Source organism: Bombina bombina, chromosome 3 (genome assembly GCF_027579735.1).
Source record: "Bombina bombina isolate aBomBom1 chromosome 3, aBomBom1.pri, whole genome shotgun sequence".
In the NCBI taxonomy this organism is placed as follows: domain Eukaryota; kingdom Metazoa; phylum Chordata; class Amphibia; order Anura; family Bombinatoridae; genus Bombina; species Bombina bombina.
Window position 1 is genome coordinate 862,664,854 of NC_069501.1, and position 22,596 is coordinate 862,687,449.

General features: G+C 40.3%; 1 protein-coding gene across 1 annotated transcript in view; it reads left to right on the forward strand.

The window, feature by feature from the left end:
* The window catches only part of UGGT2 (UDP-glucose glycoprotein glucosyltransferase 2), a 991,813-nt gene that overhangs the window by 615,208 nt on the left and 354,009 nt on the right, over positions 1–22,596 (forward strand). Inside the window, exon 21 of the mRNA XM_053707835.1 lies at positions 13,914–14,117. Within this exon, the coding sequence (XP_053563810.1) occupies positions 13,914–14,117 (204 nt within the window). The remainder of the gene's footprint in view (positions 1–13,913; positions 14,118–22,596) is intronic.

Below are 22,596 nucleotides of genomic sequence, written 5' to 3' on the forward strand. Positions count from 1 at the left end.
AACCCCTCTGCTAATGCAAGATATTCGTTGTTACGGCGAGGCCCCTAAAAATATTTAGAAACACAAATTTGATCTTGCAAAATGTTTATGTTGCTTTGTAGTTTTCTTTATGTGAAATAGTCTCCTATATTACAAATCCCAAAGTTTTTTGTTTTTTGTGTGTGTGTTTTCTCTCCATGCCGGCAAGGTTCTTTTATCAAAGGGAAACTAGCTGTTCCTTAGCAATGAAGGAAGTCTCGACTTTTTGATTGGACCCAGAAATTAATTTGATTGTCCACTTAATTTAAATATCTGTAAGAGCATTAGAATTCTAATGGTTTTTAGACAATCCTATAATTTGTTTGTCCCTTGGACCACATAAATGGCAGAGGGCTACATCCATTTCTTTAGCTTTTTGGATAAAACTCTTGACTACCAAGGTTTACTTGGAGGCAGGAAAGTCTATTCCAAAATGCATTTTTGCCCATTTTTCTAGATCAGTTTCCTCTTGGATTTTCAAAAATGTAGGTTTGTATTGGATAGATTGTAAGGCATAGAAACATAGATATTGACGGCAGATAAGAGCCTATGGCCTTTGCAAGTCTGCCCGATATTTCCTAACAGAATAAACTTATCTAGTTTGTAGGATAGCCTTATGCTTGTCCCATGCATTTTTAAAGTCCCCCACAGTGTTTGTCGCTACTACCGCTTGAGGAAGTTTATTCCATAAATCAATCACTCTTTCTGTAAAGAAGTGCATCCTCAAATTACTCCTGAATCTACTACCCTTCAGCTTGAGATCATGACCCCTTGACATACTTTCTATAAATTCTACCACTTTTGATGTGTTTGTTCGGAAAGACCTTAAGTCAAAAGTGTCTGGTAATTAGATGGTAAAAAGTCCTATAAGACAAGAGAGAGGCGCCTCATAGTGTGATAACGTCTATCACTGATTAGAAAACAAACGAACAGGTGGCAACTCACAATTTGTAGAAGCACACTCAATGCTATAAACCACAAGCCGAGACCTCAAAGTTGCTTGACAGACTCGTACCCAACACTGCTCAGCTGGTCACAGAAATGGATTCCAGGTGGAGGGATCCACAGTACATCAATGATCCCACTGGTAGACATGGCTGCAGCTCAAAGGCACGTCAGAGGGGCCCCGTATAACCAGGGATTTACCCAGACCATAGGAAAGGAGCGGAAGCGTGCTCAGTATAAAATTATATTTTATTAAAAATATAAAAACAGAATACACAGCAACGTGTTTCTCGGCTACATCGACCGTTTTATCAGGCCTGCCTGCTTTAAAGGGGCAGTCTAGTCAAAATTAAACTTTCATGATTCAGATAGGGCATGCAATTTTAAACAACTTTCCAATTTACTTCTATTATCTAATTTGCTCAATTCTATAGATATCTTTTGTTGAAGAAATAGCAATGCACATGTGTGAGCCAATCACACAAGGCCTCTGTGCAGCAACCAATCAGCAGCTACTGAGCATATCTAGATATGCTTTTCAGCAAGTGATATCAAGAGAATGAAGCAAATGAGATAATAGAAGTAAATTAGAAAGTTGTTTAAAATGACATGCTCTTTCTAAATTGCGAAAGAAAAAAAATTGTGTTTCATGTCCCTTTAAAGTCTAATTACTCATGGGCTCCATAGCTTGGGTATTAGTTTCCATGAGTAATAGCTTGTGGACTTTTACCACCTTATGAAAGCAAAAAAAAAAAAATATTGCTTACCTGATAAATTTATTTAATGATATGTAGAAGTTCGGGAAACTTTACAATTCTGCCACATATCTACATCACCCAACACCCATCTTGGTAAACAATGTATGAGTTTGCACTGCTTTTAGGACTATAACATATATAAAGTTACTGATATCTACAACATAAAAGATGGTTTTATAAGAAAAAGGCAAAAAATATTCTACTGTTTTGTCAGCTGTTTTGTAAAACATACTAAGTTCAGTGTAACATATATTTTCTGTTATGACCCCTGTAGCAATAGACTGCCATAATAAATTATATGTGTTGGAGACCAGTATTTCTAAAATTCAGTGTTATTATTTAGAGTTGACTTGAGGGCTATATGTTTTTGGCATCAACTACTTTAGACAGTGTCAGTTCTGATTAACTGCAAAGGAAAATATTTTTGGTGCTGGGCATGTTATGATTAAGCACTGGTTTTATGCTTTTTCTTGCAAAGACAAAAAGCTGGATGACTTTTATTAACAAGTTACATTCCATGCACACTGCCAAAAAGATGTTAGAAATTTTTCTTTTAATTCTAAAGTATTGGACACATTGTCCAGCTCCAGTCCTTCGAGGGCTACAAACATTTCTGAACTGCAGACTCCCTGCTTGCACAGTTTACATTACATTACATAGAAACATCACACAGAGTTAAAACCAGCAATGCCTGTCACTATTTTACCAATGTTTCTGCAGATGACACATTTATTTTTCAAACTGTATGATGAATTGTGATTAGCTGGCCACCATATGAAGCTCACATAGAGCATGGTGCCTGTCATAATTCAAAGATCTTGATTGGGATCATGTGATTATACAATGTTTTGGGCTTCTGAAACATTTTTTTATAGGTTATTGATGTTTTTAGAAATGTTTTCCCTTTACAAAACACCAATATAAATATGGATGTGACTCCTCGGCGATGCAAAAACCATTCCCTGACTTCTATCAAATACGTTTTGTGGCAGTGTGGAGTACCTATATAGTGCCCCACACTGGTTTATTCTCACTAGGTTTAGTTCACTCTCTTTATTGTTTGTGTGCTGGTACTGTCCATCTTGCCTGTATTCTTCCACTATGTTGAGTCTCCTACTGCACTATGTGATATGCAGCTGCATAAATTTAAGCAGCATCAGTTGTATACCTTGGGATGTTTGTCCTGTTCCTTCCTGTGAACAAAGACAGGGATTCCAAGTCATCCTTAAAAAGAGATGTTTTTCAACCAGTTTTGGAATTGAATAAATCCCTTCACATGATTTTGTGTGCTCCCCTGAACTATCAGTGCATAACATCCATAAATCTGATTTCTTTCATATAATTGGCAAGAGTCTGTGAGCTAGTGACGTTTGGGATATACATTCCTACCAGGAGGGGCAAAGTTTCCCAAACCTCAAAATGCCTCTTAATACACCCCTCACCACACCCACAATTCAGTTTTACAAACTTTGCCTCCCATGGAGGTGGTGAAGTAAGTTTGTGCTAGATTTCTACGTTGATATGCGCTTCGCAGCAGGCTGAAGCCCGGTTTTCCTCTCAGAGTGCAGTGAATGTCAGAGGGATGTGAATAGAGTATTGCCTATTTGAATACCATGGTCTTCCTCTAGGGGATCTATTTCATAGGTTCTCTGCTATCGGTCGTAGAGATTTCTTCTCCTACCTCCCTTTTCAGATCGACGATATACTCTTATATACCATTACCTCTACTGATTCTCGTTTCAGTACTGGTTTGGCTATCTGCTATATGTAGATGAGTGTCTTATGGTAAGTAACTCTTATTTTATTTATGACACTCTAAGCTATGGTTGGGCACTTTATATGTAAAGTTCTAAATATATGTGTTAAACTTATATTTGCCATGATTCAGGATAATCAGTATTCCTTCTTTCAGACTGTCAGTTTCATTTTTTTTGGGAAAATGCATATGAATTATATTTTTTCTTACCTTAAAAATTTTCAATTGACTCTTTTTCTAAATTGCGGGCTCTTAGGCTCGCGGGTGCAGAAAATGCTTCTATTTGTTGCATCATTCTTGGCGCAAGACTTTTTTGGCGCAAAAATTTAGTCATTTCTGGCGTCATAGTTGGCGCCGGAAGTTTTCACGTGATTGTGTCATTTTTGACGTGTGTGTTGCGGACGTTTTTTTGGCGCCAAAAAATATGGGCGTCATTCTTGGCGCCAAAATATGTGGGCGTTATACTTGGCGCCAAAAATGTGGGCGTCATACTTGGCGCAAGTTTTTTTCACATTATTTCAGTCTCACTTTTTAGTTGCTTCTGGTTTCTAGAGGCTTGTTTTGTTTTGCATTTTTTCCCATTCCTCAAACTGCCATTTAAGGAATTTGATAATTTTGCTTTATATGTTGTTTTTTCTATTACATATTGCAAGATGTCACTACCTGACCCTGGATCAGAATCTACTTCTGGAAGACGCTGCCTGATGTCGGTTCTACCAAAGCTAAGTGCATTTGTTGTAAACTTTTGGTAACTGTTCCTCCGGCTGTAGTTTGTGTTAGTTGTCATGATAAACTATCAAACGCAGATAATATTTCCATTAGTAATAATCCATTACCTGTTGTTGTTCCTTCAACATCTAATGTTCAGGATGTTCCTGTTAATGTAAAAGAATTTGTTTCTAATTCTATTTGGAAGGCTCTGTCTGTTATTCCTCCTTCTAGTAAACGTAAGAGGTCTTTTAAAACTTCTCATATTTCAGATGAATTTTTAAATGACCGCCATTATTCTGACTTATCTATTTCTGATGAGGATCTATCTGGTTCAGAAGATTCTGCCTCAGATATTGACACTGATAAATCTTCATATTTGTTTAAGATGGAGTTTATTCATTCTTTACTTAAAGAAGTGTTGATTGCATTAGATATGGAGGAGTCTAGTCCTCTTGATATTAAAACTAATAAGCGTTTAAATTCAGTTTTTAAACCTCATGTAGTTATTCCAGAAGTTTTTCCAGTTCCTGATGCTATTTCAGAAGTAATTTCTAGGGAATGAAATAGTCTGGGTACTTCATTTACTCCTTCTCCAAGGTTTAAGAAATTGTACCCTTTGCCATCTGATAGATTAGAGTTTTGGGAAAAAATCCCCAAAGTTGATGGGGCTATCTCTACTCTTGCTAAACGTACTACTATTCCTACGGCAGATAGTACTTCTTTTAAAGATCCTTTAGATAGGAAGCTTGAATCCTTTCTAAAGAAGGCTTATTCATGTTCAGGTAATCTTCTTAGACCTGCTATTTCTTTGGCTGATGTTGCGCAAACTTCCACTTTCTGGTTGGAGGCTTTAGCGCAACAAGTGTCAGACCATAATGCTTATAGCATTGTTAAACTTCTTCAACATGCTAATAACTTTGTTTGTGATGCCATTTTCGATATCATTAGAATTGATGTCAGGTATATGTCTTTAGCTATTTTAGCCAGAAGAGCTTTATGGCTTAAGTCTTGGAATGCAGATATGACTTCTAAGTCAACATTGTTTTCTCTTTCTTTCCAAGGTAATAAATTATTTGGTTCTCAGTTAGATTCAATAATTTCAACTGTTACTGGGGGAAAGGGAGCTTTTTTGCCTCAGGACAAAAAATCTAAAGGTAAATATAGGGCTGCTAATCGTTTTCGTTCCTTTCGTCAGAATAAGGAACAAAAGCCTGACCCTTCCCCTAAAGGAACAGTTTCCGTTTGGAAACCTTCTCCAGTCTGGAATAAATCCAAGCCTTTTAGAAAGTCAAAACCAGCTCCCAAATCCGCATGAAGGTGCGGCCCTCATTCCAGCACAGCTGGTAGGGGGCAGGTTACGATTTTTCAAAGATGTTTGGATCAATTCGATTCAAAATCATTGGATTCAGAACATTGTTTCACAAGGGTACAGAATAGGTTTCAAGTTAAGACCGCCTGTGAGAAGAATTTTCTCTCATGCATTCCAGTAAACCCAGTAAAGGCTCGAGCATTTCTGAAATGTGTTTCAGACCTGGAGTCAGCTGGGGTAATTGTGCCAGTTCCAGTTCTGGAACGGGGCCTGGGGTTTTATTCAAATCTGTTCATTGTACCAATGAAAGAGAATTCTTTCAGACCAGTTCTGGATCTAAAAATATTGAATCGTTATGTAAGGATACCAACATTCAAAATGGTGACTATAAGGACTATTCTGCCTTTTGTTCAGCAAGGGCATTATATGTCCACAATAGACTTACAGGATGCATATCTTCATATTCCAATTCATCCGGACCACTATCAGTTCCTGAGATTCTCTTTTCTCGACAAGCATTACCAGTTTGTTGCTCTTCCTTTTGGCCTAGCAACAGCTCCAAGGATCTTTTCAAAGGTTCTCGGTGCCCTTCTCTCTGTAATCAGGGAGCAGGGTATTGCGGTATTTCCTTATTTGGACGATATCTTGGTACTTGCTCAGTCTTTACATTATGAAGAATCTCACACGAATCAACTTGTGTTGTTTCTTCAAAGACATAGGTGGAGGATCAATTTACCAAAGAGTTCCTTGATTCCTCAAACAAGGGTAACCTTTTTGGGTTTCCAAATAGATTCAGTGTCCATGACTTTGTCTCTAACAGAAAAGAGACGTCTGAAATTGGTTTCAGCTTGTCGAAACCTTCAGTCTCAATCATTCCCTTTGGTAGCTTTGTGCATGGAAATTCTAGGTCTCATGACTGCTGCATCGGACGCAATCCCTTTTGCTAGTTTTCACATGAGACCTCTCCAGCTTTGTATGCTGAACCAATGGTGCAGGGATTATACAAAGATATCACAATTAATATCCTTAAATCCCAATGTTCGATCTTCTCTGACTTGGTGGTTGGATCACCATTGTTTAGTTCAAGGGGCCTCTTTTGTTCGTCCAACCTGGACTGTGATCTCAACAGATGCTAGTCTTTCAGGTTGGGGAGCTGTATGGGGATCTCTGACAGTGCAGGGGGTTTGGGAATCTCAGGAGGCGAGATTACCAATCAACATTTTGGAACTCCGTGCGATTTTCAGAGCTCTTCAGTTCTGGCCTCTTCTGAAGAGAGAATCGTTTATTTGTTTTCAGACAGACAATGTCACAACAGTGGCATATGTCAATCATCAAGGGGGGACTCACAGTCCTCTATGAAAGAAGTATCTCGGATACTTCTATGGGCGGAATCCAGCTCCTGTCTAATTTCTGCGGTTCACATCCCAGGTATAGACAATTGGGAAGCGGATTATCTCAGTCGCCAGACGTTACATCTGGGCGAATGGTCTCTTCACCCAGAGGTATTTCTTCAGATTGTTCAAATCTGGGGACTTCAAGAAATAGAGCTGATGGCCTCTCATCTAAACAAGAAACTTCCCAGGTATCTGTCCAGATCCAGGGATCCTCAGGCGGAAGCAGTGGATGCGTTGTCACTTCCTTGGAATTATCAACCTGCTTATATCTTTCCGCCTCTAGTTCTTCTTGCAAAAGTGATTTCCAAAATCCTAATGGAGCGTTCGTTTGTATTGCTGGTGGCTCCAGCATGGCCACACAGGTTTTGGTATGCGGATCTTGTTCGGATGGCCAGTTGCCAACCTTGGACACTTACGTTAAGGCCAGACCTTTTGTCTCAAGGCCCATTTTTCCATCAGGATCTCAAATCATTAAATTTGAAGGTATGGAGATTGAACGCTTAATACTTAGTCATAGAGGTTTCTCTGACTCAGTGATTAATACTATGTTACAGGCTCATAAATCTGTGTCTAGAAAGATCTATTACCAAGTCTGGAAGACTTACATTTCTTGGTGTTCTTCACATAAATTCTCTTGGCATTCTTTTAGAATTCCTAGAATTTTACAGTTTCTTCAGGATGGTTTGGAAAAAGGTTTGTCCGCAAGTTCCTTGAAAGGACAAATCTCTGCTCTTTCTGTACTTTTTTACAGAAAGATTGTTAATCATCCTGATATTCATTGTTTTGTACAAGCTTTGGTTTGTATCAAGCCTGTCATTAAGTCAATTTCTCCTCCTTGGAGTCTTAATTTGGTTCTGAGGGCTTTACAGGCTCCTCCGTTTGAACCTATGCATTCTCTGGATATTAAATTACTTTCTTGGAAAGTTTTATGCCTTTTGGCCATCTCTTCTGCTAGAAGAGTTTCTGAGTTATCTGCTCTTTCTTGTCAATCTCCTTTTCTGATTTTTCATCAGGATAAGGCAGTGTTGCGGACTTCATTTAATTTTTTACCTAAAGTTGTGAATTCTAACAACATTAGTAGAGAAATTGTTGCCCCTTCTTTGTGTCCTAATCCTAAGAATACTCTGGAGAGATCTTTACATTCTTTGGATGTAGTTAGAGCTTTGAAATATTATGTTGAAGCTACTAAAGATTTCAGGAAGACTTCTAGTCTATTTGTTGTCTTTTCTGGTTCTAGGAAAGGTCAGAAGGCTTCTGCCATTTCTTTTGCTTCTTGGTTAAAGTCTTTGCTTCATCATGCTTATGTGGAGTCGGGTAAATCCCCGCCTCAAAGTATTACGGCTCATTCTAATAGGTCAGTTTCTACTTCCTGGGCTTTTAAGAATGAAGCTTCTGTTGATCAGATTTGCAAAGCAGCAACTTGGTCTTCTTTGCATACTTTTACTAAATTCTACCATTTTGATGTTTTTTCTTCTTCTGAAGCAGTTTTTGGTAGAAAAGTACTTCAGGTAGCTGTTTCAGTTTGATTCTTCTGCTTATAATTTCATTTTTTTTCATTATAAGATTAAAACTTTTTGATTTGGGTTGTGGATTATTTTTTCACGGAATTGACTGTCTTTATTTTATCCCTCCCTCTCTAGTGACTCTTGCGTGGAAGCTCCACATCTTGGGTATCTGCTATCCCATACGTCACTAGCTCATGGACTCTTGCCAATTGCATGAAAGAAAACATAATTTATGTAAGAACTTACCTGATAAATTAATTTCTTTCATATTGGCAAGAGTCCATGAGGCCCACCCTTTTTGTGGTGGTTATGATTTTTTTGTATAAAGCACAATTATTCCAATTCCTTGTTTGATGCTTTCGCTCCTTTCTTATCACCCCACTTCTTGGCTATTTGTTAAACTGAATTGTGGGTGTGGTGAGGGGTGTATTTATAGGCATTTTGAGGTTTGGGAAACTTTTCCCCTCCTGGTAGGAATGTATATCCCATACGTCACTATCTCATGGACTCTTGCCAATATGAAAGAAATGAATTTATCAGGTAAGTTCTTACATAAATTATGGGGTTTTTTTTATTATCATAATACCATCAGTTCAGATCACTTTTAGTTACTTAACATTTTCTGAAAAACATTTCTTTCATATAGGTGGTCCGCGATCCATTACTCCTGGGAATTACTCTTCCCTGCAACAAGAAGGCAAAGATTATCAAACCCCATGAGCTCTAAAAAAAAAACCTCCCACCTCACAGATACCTCAGTCTTGTCTTTGCCTCTGCTGGAAGAGGTTGAAGAAGGAAGATGTACATTTGTTTCTTCAGTGAGAGGGGTTCTCAGAGTTGAGAATATTTTTCACCTATTGGAATTTATTCACAAGCCTTTCCACGGGTGTGGCAGGGCTTTTCCCTTTGCCTCCTCCTTTTGGTTTGTCAATATTCTCCTATTCCAGATCCTCTGCTGTTATGTTTCAGCACTGGTTTTGGCTTTCTACTGGTTAGCTCCAATAGTGGGGTGCCTATTGGTAAGTGTTATATTTTTTATTTTGCCGCTATAAGCCTTAGGTTATTGTTATATATATTTATGACAGTCATATATTTTATTTAGGTTATTCCCCTTTAAAAACTCTATAATGTACTTTTTATTATGTTTAATTTTTCACCCACATTCTTTTTCTAACGCTTACTGGTGTTTTCATGCGGGTATATTTTAAAAATGGATGGTAGATTTTTTTTGTTTGTTTTTTGACGTATGATGATGCAAGTTGACGTATGATGGCACACTTTGACACACGTCGGCTTTCGGGCCTGCATGCATCTACGTGACCAGCAAACATTTTGCCATGCATTTTTCTTTTTAGGAAGCAGATTGAGGTGCGCTTCCTTTTGTAAGTACGCTTTATAGTGCCAGATGTCCTGGGTGATGCCGCATGTCTGCTTTATTTATTTCTGTGTTTGTAATTTTTTTAAGAGTTTCTTTCAGAGGGGTTGAGTGTTTCTCTTTCTTCAAGAGCTCTTTTTTTTTTTTTTAAACAATTTTTTTATTGAAGTTTCAAGGAAAAATGATATACAGAATTTGCCCATTGACAACAGTTACATCAGAGCATGATATACATTGCTATTACATGAAGGATAACCCAATAAGACAGGACGAATGTTGCAGCTTCACATATCAAATTTGTGTTCTGTTATTGGAAAATACATAGATATTAATAAAAGTATTTGACTATAAAGAAATAAGAGCTGTCCCCTATGGGTAGAAAACAATGTATCTTAGTATGCAAATAGGAGATTACATATCATGTCTTGATGAGGTGAAAGAAAAGGGTTTGGGCGATAGAAAATGGAACTCCATTTTATATTATATTAAATAAGAAATAATCACCACATCTATAGGAAAGGTACTCAGTGACTTTCTATTCCAGAAAATACAAGATGTGAAGAGTTGGCTTTTGTGATGGCCACATTTGGGCCACAGTGTGTAGGGGAGGGAAAGGAAATCAGCGGGCAAAAGACGCTCAAAATATAGGGGAAGATGGGGGGGAGGGCGGGGCCAACCCAAACAGCAGAGTAGAGTAACCAGGGGAGAGGGAGGTGGGTAAATAGTATGAATATAGGGGTGGTTATTTCTAATGGTAGATATCTGTGGCCAGGTAGAAAGACTATTTATTGTTTAGCCTAGAGCTATTCAGTGTATTACCTAGTCTAGAAGTCTAATCAGGGCAATAACTAATGTAGGTTAATAAGGAAAGTACATCACTTGATATAGTTACTTAAGCATAATACACAGTCATAACAATGGTATTAAAACAGTAAAACAAAACTTGACTGTCTCTAAATACTTGAAGGGTATGTGGACCAAACATAATAAATGTCCATAATCCTGCGTATAGAGATTCGGCCCTCTCGAGACTAGCTCTATAAGAAAGGCTGATTATAAGTAGTTAGGACGTCTAGGTAGATCCTAGCATGTGATTTTGAGATATAGATAGTACCTTAAGATATGTCTGGGATACTGCATGTAACAATGTCATATAAAGATATATAGGTTTAGCTAATGCTGTGTGAGCAGTTGTACCCTAAACTATAGGATATAGTTGTCCCCAAAGAGGACTCCCTTGGAGTTGGGGCAAATGACATTTGGGACCCTATCATGTGAGCTGTATTAAGACATTGATATTCCGCTAAAAGAGTCGTTTAACTAGGTAAATGTAGATATACATAGGAATGGGTGTTAGCTATGCTAACTAAACCTGTTGACTTAGATAAGGAAAGCTGCAAACCCAAAGTAAACATACTCAGGTGACTAATAACATTAAATTAGGTGTAATAGGTATGACATGAGAAGAACTATGAGGCTCATGAGACAGGGTATGGTTCCCAATTTAGTAAATATTACTGTAGTCATAGAGGTGGACTCTCCGGTTTATAAAAGGGCACATTTTGAGAGCAGGTGCTGTAGGTCTTAGTATAAGTTATCAATGTATATATAATCGCCGTAATTCAGGTAAGTAGTACATTGAGATGTGCGCAACAGAGAGTATAGACATACAGCAGCAAGCAGCACCAGCCCCCATAGCCACCCATACATTGTGAAGATAACATCCATAATAATAAGTGTAGAGAACCTTGGTTAAAGAGGGTTTTAATTTAAGGATGCTCCGTGAGATGGATTAGGTAAATACAAATTCTAGCTAGGGTAATAAGCTGCAATAGGTTGAGGTGCTGTTGCACATTATAAAACATACAAACTGTATCATAGGCAACAGAGCTGTATTATTAAGTTAAGGAGCTAAGCCCAAAGGTATAGAAGCACCAGCTAATAGATATATCACAGGCAATGACAGTAATAACCAGTTAATACCTCTCTCTACTACATGTTATACATAGTTAAATAATATTATTAAATGATAGTGATAAATAACCTTAGGCTATCAAAGTGGACCTCTAACTTTCAGTATGTAAGAGCAATACCATAGAAAAAGCCATAACAGGAGCTGTCTCATAATCACCATGCAACTCATAGCTGGCAGTTCCCGTGCTTTGACAGAGTAAGTGAGTGAGTTAACTAGTAGTTAGATGTCTGTAATCAGTGTCCTGCAAGATCGTTAAGTGTCTCTAGAAAATCGGAAAACATCTTCATGTGCAGCGACACTTCTGAGGACAACATACTACATACTGTGTTATCAGTCATGATATGAGAACGGCATAGAAATGACATATTTGTCAAGGAAAGTCCTGGACGATATGGACCACATACAGCCTAACCAACCCCAGTTTGTATGACACACACTCCAGGATATCTTCGATCTAGGGAGCAAATCAGTTTGCTGATCAAAAAAATGCCAAGACTCTTTATTGCATGATCGTACCTGCTACTGACTGTACTGGTCACTGGCAGTGATGAGTGTTCGTTATGAAGCCCATTGCAATGTGGTTTACCCGATATCCAGTCTGACAGCTTGTAGATGCAGAAGAATTCACTCTCAGTTAAAACCTTGATATCGGCTAGAAGCAAGGGCGGGTGGGTATCATAGTTCACATCTACTAGATTTAATATGCTCGTATAGACGGTTCCGTGAGAGATGCTCAGGGCTGCTCATCTGGAAGAGCAAGTTCTTTTCTTGAGGCTTCTGGGTCATTGGTGTATATTCAGCTACCACAGGGGTAATGCAGCTAGGGGCAAAGAATGCTTCCACTTCCATAGCTAAAATCCTAAAATGTTCCTTGATGTCCACAAATATAGTGGTAGTTACATATTCACTGCAGGTCGTCATGCTGGTTTTATGGATATTGTCACTCTGTTGAGGATCGTTTGTCGTTATGTCGGATTGACTGCTGAACTGCTGTGGTCTAAGTGGGGGGACTATCGCTGTGGATTCAGTCGCGCCACTATTCATTCAAGGCTCATCATTGTTCAGCCAGAGCGTTGTTGAGGCTCAATTCAAGTGTGGTAAGAAGGTGCAGTATCAGCACTGCCAGATATGTTGAGTATAAAAGCTCAAATTGAGTGGCTAATAATTGTTAGAAAGTGCTGCCAGTTACCCCTCTCTCCTGCGTGAGTTCCCTCATGGAGTTGAAAGATGGCTGTCTTCAGGGGCCCTGGCTATATTTCCAGCATTAGCTAAAGTACTTCTAGTAAAATTTGTTAATGTTTTTTCAGTGGCATAGACATATGCTATAAGGTCTGTACACCATGCCTCCTTAGAAAGCGGGCACTGGTGTGTATTACATCTGGGAAGATTTAATTTGTGTTACACAAGCCGCTGCTGACTCTCTGAGCAAACATGGTGTTAAAATACTGGTGCAAGAGCCCTGACAGCATATGTGGGTATGCCGCTGTGAAACAGTAATACGTTTTACTGGAAGCATGTTTGCTAATGGAAGTATACTGCAAAAATTATCATATTTAAAATTGAAATGCACCCATGTGCATTTCAATTATGACCTTTGTATCCCATTAACGCTGATCACATTGTATGTACATGTTAAGACATTTTCTGGCTTCTTGTTAAAAAAAAGCCCCCCCCTCCTCACTCTTTCTCAGCTGAAATAATTACAAAAAGTCAGATTTTTCTTATATTATCTTAAAAAAAAATCGGCATATGATTACCCACCCTTGATCATGCAGAGTATTTTTCTTTTCTGCTTTCTGTTCTTTGAGACCCGATTCTTCCTTATTTTCCTTCTCTCTCTGATATGGCCAATCATAAACTGAAGATCAGTGGAAAGTGGTTGGAGAAGTGGAGTGCTCCTTGGAACTGTTTTTGTTCTAAAACTTCTATCTCTTCCAATTGTGTTTATTTATACATAAGAAATGTAATTGCAAGAACAAAAATCCTTCAGAACATGGCTTTGTATTGTATGTTAATGTGTACAAATGAACTGCAAGCTTATATCCCATATTATAAATAACTAATGTTTTGTTTAAAGATGTAGAAACCATAATCATAGACTGTATTTTTAGCTTCTTATATCTTTGCTATTGTGGTAAATTAAGGAGATATTTTTTTTATCCTACAGAAAAAGAGCAGCATTTCTCGACTCGGAATTCTAAACAATCCCACAGGAAAAATGACAGAGGATAACACTCTTGTTTCTCGAGCGCTATGGGCGGCACTCGTGACACAGAAAGGCCATAATCTGCATAAGTTTTTCACAAAAATGTCAAAAGAGGAAACTGCTGAAGCACTGTCTAATGGAACAAAAATAAAAGAGTTTGTTTCGGTAAGTGAATTTTTTTTAGCATGAGGAATGTTTTAACTTAAAGGGACTGTAAACTTAAAGGGACAGTCTACACCAGAATTTGTATTGTTTAAAAAGATAGATAATCCATTTATTACCCTATCCCCAGTTTTGCATGACCAACACATTTATATTAATATACTTTTTACCTCTGTGATTACCTTGTATCTAAGCCTCTGCAGACGGCCCCCTTATCTCAGTGCTTTTGACAGACATGCAGTTTAGCCAACCAGTGCAGACTCCTAAATAACTCCACTGGAGTGAGCACAGTGTTATCTATATGACACTCATGAACTAGTACTGTCTAACTGTGAAAAACTTTCAAAATGCTCTGAGCTAGGAGGCGGTTTTTCAACGGTTTAGAAATCAGTTTGAGGCTACCTAGGTTTAGCTTTTCAAAAATACCACCAAGGGAACAAAGCAAATTTGATGATAAAAGTAAATGGGAAAGTTGTTTACAATTGCTTGCCCTATCTGAATCATGAAAGTTTAATTTTGACTAGGCTGTCACTTTAATCAATTGGATAGAGCAGGGATTTTTAAACTACTTTTCTTTTTTTGTCTATTGTCACTTTCTCTTAGTTCTCATGGTATCCTTTCTTGAAGAGTAACCCAGGTGAGCCCAAGAGTATGCATGCGTCTTTAGCCATCTGGTAGCTTATAGCAATGTTTGCAGCAATGCTATACATAGTTGGAAACACTACTGCCATAGAATTCTAAAGACATGTACAGGCCCCTAAGCTTATTTCGGCCTATTAGGTTTACTCTTCAACAAAGGATTAGAGAACAAAGCAAATTTAATAATAGAAGTAAATTAGAAAGTTGTTTAACATTGCATGCTTTGAATCATGAATGGTTAATTTCCATCTTAATGGGAGGAGAGTACACTGCTTCATTCATTATTTGTGGTAATTAAGATCCTGGCCACCAGGAGGAGGCAAAGACACCCCAGCCAAAGACTTAAATACCTCCCCCACTCCCCTCATCCCCCAGTCATTCTTTGCCTTTTGTCACAGGAGGTTGGCAGAGAAGTGTCGGAAGATTTGGAGTAGTCTCTTATGGAGGGTAGTACTCCTCGCAATGGGACTGGAGTTTTAAGTAGTCCTGTCAGCCTCTCAGTGAGAGCATGGGTGAAAGTTAGAGTCCGGGGATGCAGGGAGAGTCTTTTTGCGAAAACATCCTGACTCAGATTAACAGCTCTATAAGCAAAGTTTTACTGCCTGCTTTCTGCTCTCAAGTCCATGTCGGGAGCGACGCTACTAACCTGTCACACTTGAAAGGCCGTGTTCCTGTTCCACGGCGTAGATTCTGGTAAGATCGTTTCATTATGTACATATGATAATGTAAGAAGACAGGGTCACCGTGTGTCTCCTTTTATCTGTATAGAATCAAGGGTTAATACCCCAGGAATGGAGGTTATTGAACAGGGGGGGGGGGGGGGGGTTTGTACATAATGTTGTCTACTGTTTATTGTGTTGTCTACAGTTTATTATGCTGCGACATGTGTGAGATGAGGCTCTACCAAGTGGAACAGTTAGGTTTTCGAGATATCGGCGCAGCATTTTTTGGTATGTTTTTCTCTTGAGTGCAGGGGCGGTTCCTGTATGGCACTCCATGTGACCGGGTGTGGCCTCTTCAACTTCCTCTTTGTGACCGGTGATTGCAGGAGACAAAGCGTTTTCTCTGTTGTCCGGGTTATAGGAGGTGGTGAGTGCCCCGGCCATTGGGATATAAAGGTGCCGTTTAGTTTATATCTAGTCCGTAATAAAGGCGCAAGCTATGGAGGACTCTGATTTGTTAGAGGGTACTCTCTCTTTAATTAAACCTAACAACTGTGTCTATTGTGAGGAGGTTCCGGTTGATCTGCCTGCTCAACTCTGTTCCACATGCTTTAATAAGATTGCAATATCTAAAAAGATTAAGGTATTTAGTACAACTGAGCCGTCCACCTCTGAGGGTTCTCCATCTTGCCAGGTGCGTTCCCTACATTCATCTCCAATTGCAAATGCAGCTCCCCAGGCCGATCCTAATCCTCCCTCGGTAGGAGTCTTTTGGCCGCCAGATTTTGCTGAGCAGTTACAGACGGCGGTGTCTGCGGCCTTCAATGCCTTACCATGCCCTGCTAAACGCAAGCAAAAGGTGAATCATAGCTATCCGTCCCAGGGGTCATTGACTCGGCTAGATGTCTGACAGATTATCCGCTGATGAAGGCCGACTCCGACTTTTCGGAGGATGCTCATCCAGGGTCGGAATCAGCGACATCTAGGCCTCCGTCTTCGGAGGAGCCAGATTTTAAGTTTAAGATGGAGCATTTGCGCTTTCTGCTAAAAGAGGTGCTAGCTACGTTGGAGGTTCCGGAACCGAAATTTCCGGAGGAACCTTTGATCCATAAACTAGATAGGGTTTACGAGGACAGGGTGGTAACACAGACCTTCCCAGGTTCCCATTAAAATGGCTAATATTATTAAGAATGAGTGGGAGAAACTTGGCTCATCATTTTCCCCCTCTTCTTCTTTTAAAAAGCTGTTCCTCATTCCGGATTCGCAGCTCGAGCTGTGGGAGGCCATTCCTAAGGTGGATGGTGCTATCTCCACTCTTGCTAAGTGAACGACTATCCCGCTTGAAGATAGCTCTTCATTCAAGGAGCCCATGGACAAAAAGATGGAGTCCATGTTAATGAAGATGTTCCAACTCACAGGGTTTGTTTTTCAACCAGCAGCGGCAGTCGCTGCGGTGGCTGGAGCTGCTACCTACTGGTGTGACGCTCTGTCAGCTATGGTCGAGGAGATACAGGAATGAATTAATGCCTTAAGGGTAGCTCATTCGTTCATCTGTAATGCAAATATGCAGATTATTCGCCTGAATGCCAAGACTTCAGGTTTTTCTGGTCTGGCCTGTAGGGCTCTGTGGTTAAAGTTGTGGTCTGCGGACATGACTTCCAAGTCTAGATTACTTTCCCTCCCCTTCCAGGGAAAGGTTCTCTTTGGTCTAGGTTTGGACTCTATTATATCCACGGTCATGGGGGCAAGGGTGCTTTCCTACTGCAGGATAAGAAGAATAAGCCTAAGGGTTCTACTTTTCGTCCCTTTCGTTTGGACAAGTCTCAACACCAGCAGCCTGCCGCGAAAACCGAGCAGTCCAAGGGATCTTGGAAGCCTGCTCACTGAGTTATCGCCCCAGTCCCTCTAGCAGAAAGCGGTCTGGGGTATTATTCAAACCTTTTCGTGGTCCCAAAGAAGGAGAGGGCACATTTCGCCCAATTCTGGACCTAAAGTGCCTAAACAAGTTTCTGTCAGACGATCAGATCGATTCTACCCCTAGTTCAGGAGGGACAGTTTATGACGACAATAGATTTGAAGGATGCTTACCTTCATGTGCCAATCCACAAGGACCACTTCAAGTTCCTAAGATTCGCATTTTTGGACCAACAGTACTAGTTTGTGGCCCTACTGTTCGGTCTGGCGACTGCCCCAAGATTCTTTACGAAAGTACTGGGAGCGTTGTTCACGATTGCGAGAGCCAGAGGTATTGCAGTGGCCCCTTATTTAGACAATATCCTGGTCCAGGCTCTGTCCTTCAGTCTCGCGGAGGATCACTCGAGGGCTCTTCTTCTCCTTCGATCCCATGGATGGAAGATCAACGAAAGAAAGAGCTCTCTGGTCCCCAGCAACAGGGTGGAATTTCTGGGTACGATAATAGATTCTATTTTCATGAAGAAATTCTTGACAGATCAGAGACGTTCCAAGATTGCGTCCAACTGTCTTGCCCTTCAGACCTCCCCAAGGACATCTGTGGCCAGGTGTATGGAGGTGATTGGGCTCATGGTATCCAGCATAGATGTCATTCCATTCGCCAGGTTCCATCTCAGACCTCTTCAGTTATGCATGTTGAGACAGTTAAATGGCGATCACTCAGATCTATCCCAGCAGATATCGCTGGACATCCGAACAAGGGAATCCCTCTATTGGTGGATCCGTCCGGGACAACTGTCACAGGGGACATCCTTCCTGAGACCATCCTGGGAAATTGTGACCATGGACGCAGGTTTATCAGGATGGGGAGCTGTTTTCTGCCCAGAAAGGCGCAGGGCATGTGGACTCGAGAGGAGTCGAGTCTACCGATAAATATTCTGGAACTCCAGGCGATATTCAATGCTCTGAGGGCTTGGCCCCCCTAGGGTTGTCCCAATTCATCAGTTTCCAGTCGGACAACATTACCTTGGTGGCTTACATAAATCATCAGGGGTGAACGAGAATCTCCCTAGCCATGAGGGAAGTATCTCGGATTCTGGAATGGGCAGAAAACCACAATTGTTCGCTCTCAGCGATCCACATTCTGGAAAGCAGATTTTATCAGCAGACAATCTTTTCATCCGGGGGAATGGTCTCTACATCCCGAGGTGTTCTTGGAGATCTGCATCAGATGGGGGATGCGGAAATAGACCTCAAGGCATCCAGACTCAACTTCAAGCTACCCAGATACGGGCTGCGGTCCAGGGATCCCCAGGCAGAGCTGATAAATGCCTTAGCGGTGCCCTGGGAGTTCAACCTACTTTACATTTTTCCACCTTGCCACTTCTACCTCGTGTAGTGGCCCGCATCAAGCAGGAGCAAGCTTCGGCTATTCTGATTGCTCCGTCATGGCCGTGGAGGACGTGCTTTGTGGATCTGGTGGGGATGTCATCATCTCCTCCATGGAGGCTACCCTGTTGCAGAGACCTGCTGGTTCAGGGTCCATTTCTTCACCAAAATCTCGATACTCTGAGGCTGACTGCGTGGAGATTGAACGCCTAGTCTTAGCCAAGAGAGGATTTTCGGAGAGAGTGATTGATACTCTCATTCAGGCCAGGAAGCCGGTCACTCGGCACATCTATCATAAGGTGTGGAGGACCTACTTGTCCTGGTGTGAGGATGTGGATACCCCGGCACAAGGTTAGGGTATCCAGGATTCTGCCCTTTCTCCAGGAGGTTCTTGCTGCCAGTTCCTTAAAGGGTCAGATTTCAGCCTTATCTGTACTGTTGCACAAGAAGCTAGCGGAGCTTCCTGATATTCAGTCATTTGTTCAGGCTCTGCCTACGATCAGACCTGTCTTTCGAAATGATGCTCCTCCTTGGAGCTTAAATTTGGTTCTTAAGATTTTGCAGAGAGCTCCATCTGAACCTATGCATACGCTTGACATTAGACTTCTATCCTGGAAGGTCCTATTCCTACTGGCTATTGCATCGGCTTGCAAAGTCTCTGAGTTAGCGGCCTTGCAATGTGAGCCTCCTTACCTGATTTTTCACGCTGATAAGACTGTTCTTCGCACTGGATTGGGTTTTCTTCCCAATGTCGTGTTGAATCGTAACATCAATCAGGAAATAGTAGTTCCTTCCTTGAGTCCTAACCCTTCTTCGTCAAAGGAAAGGTTGCTTCATAATTTGGACGTGGTTCGGGCCTTGAAGTGTTATCTTCAGGCCATGAAGGAATTCAGACAGACTTCGTCTTTATTTGCTGTGTATTCACGGAAGCGCAGAGGGCCTCTCCACTTCACTGTCTTTTTGGTTGAGGAGCATTATCCGCCTCCTTAGAGGATTACTGGTCACTCAACTAGGGCTGTCGCCTCTTCTTGGGCCTTTAAGAATGAGGCTTTTATGGAGCAGATTTGTAAGGCGGCGACTTGGTCTTCCTTACATACTTTTGCAAAATTTTACAAATTTTATGTTTTTCCTTCGGCGGAAGCAGCTTTTGAGAGAGAGGTTCTGCAGGCTGTGGTGCCCTCAGTTTAGAGTCCGCCTCCTTTTGCCCTCCCATTTTTTTCATTCATTGTCCTCTAGAGCTTGGGTATTTGTTCCCACAAGTAATGAATGAAGCAGTAGACTCTCCTCCCATTAAGAAGGAAAACATAAATTATGCTTACCTGATAATTTAATTTTCATCTGTGGGAGGAGAGTCCACTGCTCCCGCCCGTTTCTCCGGTGGGCGGACCTAAATTTAATTTTATTCTTCTGGCACCATTTATACCCTGATATTTCTCTTAATGTTCCTTGTTCCCTCGGCAGAATGACTGGGGGATGAGGGGAGTGGGGGAGGTATTTAAGCCTTTGGCTGGGGTGTCTTTGCCTCCTCCTGGTGGCCAGGTTCTTAATTCCCACAAGTAATGAATGAAGCAGTGGACTCTCCTCCGACAGATGGAAATGAAATGATCAGGTAAGCATAATTTTTGTTTTTGACTTTACTCCCTAAGAACTTATTAACTATAAAAATTAAATATAAAGTAAAATAGATTTTTAAAATAAATACTTGTATATCTTTTTGCATTCTGTCATGGTGTTAACCCCCCCAAAAAAATGTGGTTTGCTTCAGTGTTTAGGTACAGTTTCTAAATTGTCACTGTTCCTATTTACTAAAATCAGACTTATTATCTGTGTTTGTATAAAGGCTATGAAGATAAATATTGCTGCTTAATATTTAAAAATGAAAATACAAAAAATGCTAAAAGCGCTCCCCATAATTCTAATGATGTTAAAATAGGACATGTTCAATGTCAGGGTTCTTCAATTCTACATCTTGGGCCCCCTGTAGGCCAGATTTTCAGATATCTGAATCAGCTGCTCATTCATTTGTTAACTTACCTGTTCTTTTCCATAGCTACATCATAATGTCCTTTTCTTTACATATACCTTCATGTGCTAAACTTTCATGAATGAATAGAGGCCTAAAGGGATTGCCTCATTAGTAAAGAACACTTCAGCTGGTCACCGTAAGAGAAAGTGGTTTGCTAATTCTGTTATTTGTTGGGACAATCTCAGGTGCTACATTCCTCAGCTATAAGTGATGGTGAAAGAACGTGCTGTAGTTTTCTAAGTGTTCCTCAGACATATAAGCTTGTTTAACCACTAAAATATCTGAAGGGCCAGATTACAAGTGGAGCGCAAAATCTCGCTTTTGCCTAAGCAATATTTGAGCTCTACTTTGTAATACCAGTGCATGCAATGCATTCACATTGCAAGGAAGCATTGTGCTCACAAGAGTGTGCATCTATATGCTTCAATGGGAACCTATGATACGGCATGAGAAGTAGCACAGCGAAGGGGTTAAGTCTTGCAGCAAATGTAAATATATATATTGTAGGTATATATATATATATAACATATTATATACATTTACTGGGAACACACAGTTCTCATAGACCACTATGTAAAGGCACTTATCAGTGACGTTTTTGTTTTTTTCAAACACCCCACAGCGGCCAACTTTACCCCCAAAAACTGCCTAGTGCAGTCATTAAATAAATAAAATAAAAAATGCGGTAGCAATAACCAGCCACTTGTAATTGCTGGTTATTTATTACGCGATCACAAACGGCCAAATTCACGCGTGAATAAATTAGCGATTCACTTGTAATCTAGCCCTTAATGTTAAATTATGCAACCTTATTCATGTTGCTAATCAGTTTCATTATAGGGTTTCATATGACACTCTGGACCCTTTTAAATCTACAGCTTGTTCTCAGGCTACTTTGGGTTTTTGATATGACCATCGCAAAGCTGAGTTCCATAGTTTCATTTTAATACTGCTCAGTTATATGAATTATACCTGTACCTTCCTGCTGGCATCAGTTCTGCATTTTCCTATTTGGGAGTAAGACTGCTATTGTGCATGTGCCGTGCAGACCTCTTATGTATTAAAGGGATAGTCTAGTCCAAATTAAACTTTTGTGATTCAGATAGAGCATGCAATTTTAAGCAACTTTCTAATTTACTCCTATTATCAATTTTTCTTTCATGTAATTAGCAAGAGTCCATGAGCTAGTGACGTATGGGATATACATTCCTACCAGGAGGGGCAAAGTTTCCCAAACCTCAAAATGCCTATAAATACACCCCTCACCACACCCACAATTCAGTTTTACAAACTTTGCCTCCTATGGAGGTGGTGAAGTAAGTTTGTGCTAGATTCTACGTTGATATGCTCTCCGCAGCAGGTTGGAGCCCGGTTTTCCTCTCAGCGTGCAGTGAATGTCAGAGGGATGTGAGGAGAGTATTGCCTATTTTGAATGCAGTGATCTCCTTCTACGGGGTCTATTTCATAGGTTCTCTGTTATCGGTCGTAGAGATTCATCTCTTACCTCCCTTTTCAGATCGACGATATACTCTTATATATATATACCATTACCTCTGCTGATTTTCGTTTCAGTACTGGTTTGGCTTTCTACAAACATGTAGATGAGTGTCCTGGGGTAAGTAAGTCTTATTTTCTGTGACACGCTAAGCTGTGGTTGGGCACTTTGTTTATAAAGTTCTAAATATATGTATTCAAACATTTATTTGCCTTGACTCAGGATGTTCAACATTCCTTATTTTCAGACAGTCAGTTTCATATTTGGGATAATGCATTTGAATCATTCATTTTTTCTTACCTTAAAAATGTTACTTTTTTTCCCTGTGGGCTGTTAGGCTCGCGGGGGCTGAAAATGCTT